At 38.0% G+C, this 8346-nt stretch overlaps 1 protein-coding gene across 1 annotated transcript; it reads right to left on the reverse strand.

The window, feature by feature from the left end:
* Positions 1-4253: 4253 nt before the first annotated feature.
* On the reverse strand, positions 4254-7101 carry LOC141481188 (uncharacterized). Its single transcript, XM_074172368.1, has 6 exons — positions 6976-7101; positions 6797-6923; positions 6593-6738; positions 4682-4784; positions 4429-4624; positions 4254-4376 (listed from the first exon to the last, which is right to left on the reverse strand). The coding sequence occupies exons 1-6, from the start codon at positions 7019-7021 to the stop codon at positions 4293-4295; spliced, it is 702 nt and encodes a 233-aa protein (XP_074028469.1). The 5' UTR covers positions 7022-7101; the 3' UTR covers positions 4254-4292.
* Positions 7102-8346: the final 1245 nt, after the last annotated feature.

Here is an 8346-nt window from a genome sequence, read left to right on the forward strand (position 1 = left end):
TCAGGCAGTTTTTTTATAAACCATAAATGACTGTACGTTACTTGCTTTGGAAATTGGTATAGATAATTCTGATACAGAAATCAAAGGAGTCCACTATTTTTCGCAAGATCACAAATTCAACTGCTACTTGAAGACATTTTGGGATTTATATGCATACGAACCCATTAAACATACCGAACAGATTTCAAATCAACCTATTCAGAGTGACCTGGCGGCTTTACTCAAAAGTTTTATACTACATGGACTTAGAAGTCTTGGGCTAGCGCTAGTTTTATGGCATTCACAGCTTTTGCATTTAGTACTAATCTTCGAAAGAAAGCGAGCATTTACCTACGAAAAAGCTCTGGGACTGGGATATATATCAAGCCAACCTCAGAGAGTTCAAAAAAAGTCTGTAGAAGAAAGCAAAGAGAAGCCTGTAGAGCCTATTGTGAGTCAGTCGAAGACTTCTCACTAGCTTCTAGGCTACAGAAGGCACTCTCAAATGACCACCATAAGAGTATCTGCATCCTGATGAGGGGAAATGGCGAATAAGCCGCCAACCTCCAGGAGAGTGCTGAGATTCTTAGGGAAACTCACTTCCCAGGTTCTGTCTTTCCTGGAACGACGAACTGGAAGGATGTACCAACAACACCCTCACAATACGACTGGCAATCTGCTCGTGCAGTAATTGGTGAGGACAAAATAAGATGCTTTATATCGGGCTTTTCCCCCTTCAAGTCACCAGGACCTAACGGTATAAGACCAGCCCTACTTCAGTGGGGACTAGACACTCTTATGCCGCACCTGGTTGGAATATTCAGAGCCTCTCTAGCTCTGAGGTATATTCCCAGTAAGTGGAGAGAAGTAAGAGTAGTATTCATACCCAAACCAGGTAGGATGGACCTACCTACCTACCAAAAGCATTTCGACCAATTAGTCTCACATCGTTTTTCTTAAAAACCATTGAAAGTCTATGTGAGAGGTACATAAGAGATGAAGTACTAGTTCACAACCCACTTCATCCAAATCAGCATGCATATACTCCGGGAAGGTCTACTGATTCGGTCCTTCAACATGTGGTTGGCAGAATCGAGAGATCATTGGACAACAAAGAATCCACCCTGGGTATATTCATAGATATCGAGGGAGTGTTTGATGAAACAACCTTCCCAACAATCACCCAGCACCACTGGTAGTGAGAGAATGGATACTAAAGATGCTATCTAGTAGAGCAATAAGTATTAATGTAGAACATAGTTCTGGATACCCTGATTAATCACCTTAATGAAAATGGATTCTACACAATTGCATACGCAGATGACATAGTTATCTTGCAAACCGGCAAATTTGTAAATACACTGTGCGATAGAGCGCAGGATTGGCTGAAATTAATAGAAACATGGTGTGAGGAACACTCACTGTCAATCAATCCCAAGAAGACTGAGATGGTCTTTTTCACCAGGAAAAGAAGTTTAACGGGCTTAAAACCTCCTGAAATCTTCAAAAGCAATCTTAACTTCTCTGAAGATGTGAAATACCTTGGTATCCTCGACAAGAAGCTAACATGGAACTCTCATCTACAGAGTAGAGCAAAAAGAGCATACGTCGGAGGACAGTGGGACGCGCATGGAGTCTTTCACCCTGTGTGGTCACCTGGATCTACACTGCAATAATAAGACCTATGTTAACGTATGGAGCCATTGCATGGATGGGGACCGAAAGCTCTACAAGCAACGGCCATCCAAAAATTATATCAAATACAGCGAATGGCTTGTTTAAACATCACAGGAGCCATGAGAACAACACCAACCGCGGCAATGGAATTATTCACGGGCCTGACCCCTCTTGATCTGTACGTGAAGGAGGTTGCCTTGATGGCCATGGTACGATTGCCCACGTTTGCTGTAAACCTCGAAGTTCGAACGGGTTAATTGAGGCTGGGCCTGTGGCGGGAAGCGTTTACTGCGCAACCTCTGCTGCAGGCAACAAGCGATGCAATTGAACCCAAGTTTGTGTTCAATAAACCCTACAAAATAGAAATGAAGCGGCACATAGAGTCAGATGATATAAATGGAATACGGATTTACACAGACTGCTCAAAAACCAAAGAAGACTCAGGGTGTGGAGTGTATTCCAGATCACTAAGCCTAAGGATTAAATGGGGAATGGGAGGAAATACCAGCGTGGTCCAAACAGAACTGGCTGGTATCTCAATCGCCACAAAAGAAATAACCAAGGAAGGAATTTCTGGCAAAAACATAATAATCCGCACTGACAGCAGATAATCCCTATTAGCGTTGAACATACAACGTATAACCTCAGGGCTAGTACATTATCACATTATAATTATCCATATTAACATTATCCTGAGGTAGATTGAAGGGCACGCATTGCCGACTCTTTAGCCAAGGAAGCGGCTGGACTAAGAATTTTAGGACCCAGTGGCATCTACCTGATGACTTCGACAATTGCGGAACTAGTTAAATGTTACACCCATGCTCAATCCTCAAAGAGATGGGATGGAATCAAAGGATGTAATATTGCCAGAGCAGGAAGATGAGACTGTCAGGCATGTCCTGTGCGAGTACCCGAAGTTATCGTCAATAAGAGAGTGTGTGTTCGACGAGTCTTGGCCTACACCTGCCGATATAAAGGAGATGTCTCCCAGTGACCTGTCCACCTTCCAGGAAAGGACAGGATGGACGATGACCTAGAAGGACAACTCCTCGGGAGGATGTATTCTCAGGAATAATTTTTTTCAGGATGAAGTGAGATGTCAATAATTTATGCGGTTTCGCTGACAGAGCTTCTCTCCCACTTCTTTAACGAGTTTCCGAAATGAAATTAGCTCAGGTTCAGTTAGGTCCAAAGTAAGTGGGTCTATTCGACCCTTTACCGCAACCCGCAAAGGTTTATTGTGGCACACACCTATTCACACTCGACCAAATAAACCCAGATTCCTAACGAAGCCGATTATTTTGTATGGTGAGTGGTCTTTCAGGTCAGACGGTAAGAGTGAGGTTCTGCCAAGCTTCGAAGGGTAAATAAATGTCTTGGAGTGAGACAATTCTGAAAGATTCTGCCGGAAGTTCATAAATCTTCTTGTCATCCGAGTGTTCAATGGCCATCCAGGCCACTATGGCCAGAAATCCAGATCAGAGACAATCTGTTGAGTCTTGCTATCGAGGAAAGTTGTTTTTGGCAATTTGCTACCAATTTGGACGTGGCTCGGTAGGACTTGGAAGCTTCCAAAGCCGCTTGACTGTTCGAGAATATTTTTATTGACTTGTTCATGAGGTTAGATCCTTCCAATCTCTTCTCACATAATTCAATAATGTAAATTTCCACTTGAAATACAGTCGCATAGGTTCCTAGGCAGGTTGATATCTCTGTCTGGTCTGCGACTGAAAGCACTTGTACCAGAATCTAGAGGTATTTTTGATTGATTGAAACGGCAGAACGACCGTGCTGTATGTACTGCAGTGAGCGGATACCATCGTTTCAATGCGTCGGGATGTCCTAAAAATATTTCCTTAGATTTTTTGAGTACGGTGAAAGGTGCGAATCATCTTGACAGGATAATATGAGCCTAGTGGGGACATCACTGGAGTAAACAATGCCCCAATTTCTTTAAAATTCACTGTGTTCGATCCATCCGTACTGTCCCGACCTAGTGTGTGCCATAAGCTATACTATGAATGATGAAATTCCAAGTTTCAATGTTTATATTTGGATATGTATTCCACTACGAAATGACAGTAAATATGTAACAACATTCAGGATGGTTTTGCACCAACACTATAAATCAATGAACATCCATTCTCAATGATTTCGGTCATCAAAGTGAAACGTCAGAACGACCGTACTGTACTGTACTGTACTGTACTGCAGACAGAAGATGTTATCGGTACAGTACGTCGGGATGCCTAAAGTTATTTTTCTCGATTTTTTCGAGTACGGTGGAGATTGCAAATCATCTTGCCAGGACATCACTGCAAGAGCATAACTGGAGTAAGCAATGCCTCATTTTGTTCAAAAATCTCATGTGTACGGTTCGTCCGTACTGTCCCGACCTAGTGTGTGCTATAAGTTATACTCTGAAAAATCCATTTTCAAGATTCAACGATTATGTTTGAATTTGTCTTCCATTGTAAAATTGTGACATTGTTCTAATGCCATGAAGCAATTGTTTTAGCAAAGATTTTCGCATCGTGAAGCATGAAAACATTTGAGTAAACAGATGAAATGATAAGGTATTAATAATTGAAATGAACATTTGACGATAAATTTATTTGATCGTTAACATACAATTACTTAAGAATATAGCAGTGTACAATGTAAGAAATATGTAATAGTACTATCGTGATTGTCTTCCATGTGTTCAAACATTCTTTCTGAAAATTGCGACTTTCAATCAGACGTTCTGTAAAAATATAAGGAATTTACCTCTGCACTATTTCTTCTTATATATTTTTCAGGCATAGCATCTCTTACCACAGGCAAAGATTTAATTCCCGTACATTTTGCATTTATGATACTATTAATGACATCCTCTATCAGTTCTGTAATGGCTTTTGCAGCCTCCTTTCCGCAAACTTTCGCAGCTTTTATGTAATAACAGTCAACTATACTTTTGTAGGTTCTGAAATTGTTGGGAACATTGGGATATTTCTAGTCCTCGATGAAATTGAATACAAACCTGCAGACTCTCTCATCCTGTTCTTCATTCCAGTCAGCTGGACCATTACAGCTTTCAAAATCGTTCTTCAACTCTGCCAAGCATGGGTGGAATATACTGAATCCTTGGGGAAGAAATTGAACTTATTGAAATCACAAAGTTGTTTTTATTCGAGTAACACTATATTGTGACTTGACTATCACTAAGATTATTGATATATACAGGCTTATTAACGGTGGATGGCAAATTAGACGTTTCTAGAGAACCAGACACCGGATAACTTTGGAAGTTCAATGGAGAGCATAATCCGACATTCTCAACTCAACTAACATATTTCAGACGATGTGATATTGCAACTTCCATTAGTAAGTAGTAGCAACTTTAATTCTTCAAATAGAATACCCTGTATATAATATTCTTTTTGGAATCTATAACAAATATCCGACAACTTTCCCTACGCCTATATATAACCGTTTTCAGAATATGAATTATTCGTTAGCATAAATCGAAAAGAAAAGTAGGCCCAGTATGGATCCCTGAGGAACACTCTATTTTATTGTTATTGGGGTGGTCCTCAGGGATCCATATGGGGGCTACTTTCCTTTTTGATTCATGCTAACAATCTAATAAGGTATCTTCATGATCTCACGATGGTACATATCGTTGCAGATGATACTGAGTTTTAGATTACTTGTAGTACTTTCAAAAATAACTGAATTGGTCTATGAAAATGTAATCAAATGAGCTGATAAAAATCATATACCACTCAACATCAACAAAACAGCGTTGATGGAATATTCATTAGGTAATATGAATTTCATTCTCAGTGTGTTCAAATATACAGGGCTATTCAAATTCGTTCCTGTACATGGGGATCTCGTGAACGATAAGAGATAGAGTGTCGGTTAAATCATGGTAAAGTTGTATTCAGTGATGTGAAGAAATTTTTGTTTCTGGTTCTGGAGATATACAGGGACAACCAAAAAATACCAAATTATTTTTATGACTATATCTCCTTTATTAGCAGACATATTGTAAATCAGTCCGCATTTTGCTATTCGCAATTGATGTGGGCTCTCAGAATATATTCATGAATCTTTTATACAAGGTGTCATCTGACTTGGGCCACCCCCATCTTTGAATTTTCAAATTCGAACCTGTATTTTTGTTGTAGTTTTTGAATCGTAGACGTTCACTTCATACTGAGAAGTTGAATTCAATTTCATATTTCGAGATTTTTTAGTAATATTCGACTATAATTGTGTGAATTATTCCCTGGAAATTAGTTGATTGAATGAATAAAAACACAATAGCAACAGAAACGAATTTGAATAGCCCTGTATATAACGATCTGGAGGTCACATCTTGCTCAACAATAAAAATGCTTCCCTCCACATCCCCTCATGACCATTCCTCTCACTTTGATGTCTTCTATATTGATACTTATTGTTCTACTGAAGAGCATCTTGAGTATCCATTTTCCTACTACCAGGGGTACATTTGTGGAGTTTAGTTGCTGGGCAATTGTTGAAAATGTTGTTTTATCACACGCTTCCTCGATATACTGGTTGAGTGGAACAGTAGGGTAAGCTAAACTCCGCCAGTATAAATGAAGACAATTTATTATTATTAGTATTATATCTATGAATATACCCAGGGTAGATTCTTTGTTGTCCAATGAACTTTCAATTCCGCCAACCACATAGTGAAGGGCTGAATCAAAATCAGACTGAAGGGGTTATTGATGAAACTGAGGCCTCTTTCGAGGCGAAAGATAAATCTTTCTACTGAAGTGGTATTGAAATGTTAGAGTGGCGCTAAAATCATTGCGTGGCTCTTAATTAAGATGATTTTGATGAATGAAGCTGATTATGAACAGAAAAACGTGTTTTTCTTCTCAGGCCCGGGACTCATCAGCCCATGAATGCTTACTTTTGTAAAAGTCTGTGTCCGTGCAGCAAAGCTTGTCGTTCAAAACTTTGACGCCTCTAATGAGCGATATGTAAAGATCCTTTTCGTCTGGGTTTCTGCACGACTTCAGGTATTGGTCCATTGGCTTCAGATTTTCTTCAAGTTTCCTGAAACAAAAGATTCATCCTGACTTTCCTTTCCACTATGTAACAATTCCAACTGAACTTGCACAAAAGATCGATGTCATCAATCGACAAACTGAAGATGCTTTCCGGACTGAGTACCTCGAGATTTGCCAGATATGAAACTAACTTATCTTCATCGCAACCAGCACATTCTTCAGCCGTTCCACCTGTGGAGAAGTCAGTTGAATAAATCTGTAGAATAGATATTTCGTTCCCAACTGTTGTCGACTAGAATCATGGAAATGTAAAAAATAAATTTCCACATGCAGAAGGAGGTTCTATAAAAATGTAGAAAAATGTTTAGTTGTGTTTTGACACTGGCAAGTTGTCATTGTCAAAAAAGCCAGTGCCTATACCGGATGGTGACGAAGAAAATGTTCACGAATTTTCTCAAAGATAAAACACAAGCACCGCAATAAAATCCTTGAGGCGCTCTAAGAGCGGTGTCTGTGCGAAAGTAGCGATTCACATTGAATGGCTGGAAATGAAATCCATTCTTAAAAACGGTCTCAAGAAGTTTATACCACATGAACGCAGTTGTCCAAATGGAAGAGTTCTTGAACAGTGAGTTGAACCTCAAAATGATGAGCAGCTACAGTTCGTCGTGTATTTCTAATATCAATCAATCAATCAATTTATTTCATGGAAGGCAATGGTAACATTGGAAATTTACAAAGAATAAAGAAATTACAGATGATAATCTTGTCCGTAGGGATTAATGTTGATTTTATTCACTCATCTTGAGGTTATTATGTGCGGTTTCTCGACTAAGTGAGATTAACATGATTTCTTTGCTTTCATAGAAAGCTATTAGTGGAAAACTCTACAATGTTCAAAGTGTGGTAAGTATATAATGTATAATAAAGTATAAAAGTTATAAAACACCTTTCACATAATGATTATCAGCAATAATTTTACATATATAATGTATGGTTAGTTAGTATATTTCAGAATTCATATAAAAAAAATTTTTTTTTTTTCATTTTTTTTTTGTAAATATATTTAGAGACAAAATTGTACATATATACATTGACATTGGTAATACAGTCAGTTTGTTATTCCCAGAATTGAATAACTAGATGATACATGCGTACACATATTTATTTCCTGTTATGATTGGTGAGAATTTTTCATATCAATAAGATCATGTATATTTTATTGTTAACATCAAAAAAACCCTTTTTTTAAACAATGAATGTACATTCTCAGATAATAAAAAATCAATCTTGATGAAACAGTACAAAAATATTCTCAGGCAATGAAAAATCAACAAATTTAAAACAACTCAACAAGTATATATCATAAAAGCTCATCCACTTCCATAAAATTTTAAAATTAAATGAGACTAGACACAATTCATAAATAAATATTTAATGAATAAATAACTTCATTTTCCTGTACTACAAAAGTATAAAGAAGTGTACCAAATTACAAAAGAGCACTAGTATGCTACAGTAAACAAAAGAATCTAAAAATCAATGATGTACACATGCCCAACACGAAGAAGTGTAAGATGAATATTGTTGACAACAGTACACCTAAATCTTTCACAAGTGTTAAACTGTAATATCATTTCCATGGCAACTAAGA

Source organism: Leptinotarsa decemlineata, unplaced genomic scaffold, assembly GCF_025532065.1.
Source record: "Leptinotarsa decemlineata unplaced genomic scaffold, Ldec_3_MD MMD2_P_RNA_scaffold_12, whole genome shotgun sequence".
In the NCBI taxonomy this organism is placed as follows: domain Eukaryota; kingdom Metazoa; phylum Arthropoda; class Insecta; order Coleoptera; family Chrysomelidae; genus Leptinotarsa; species Leptinotarsa decemlineata.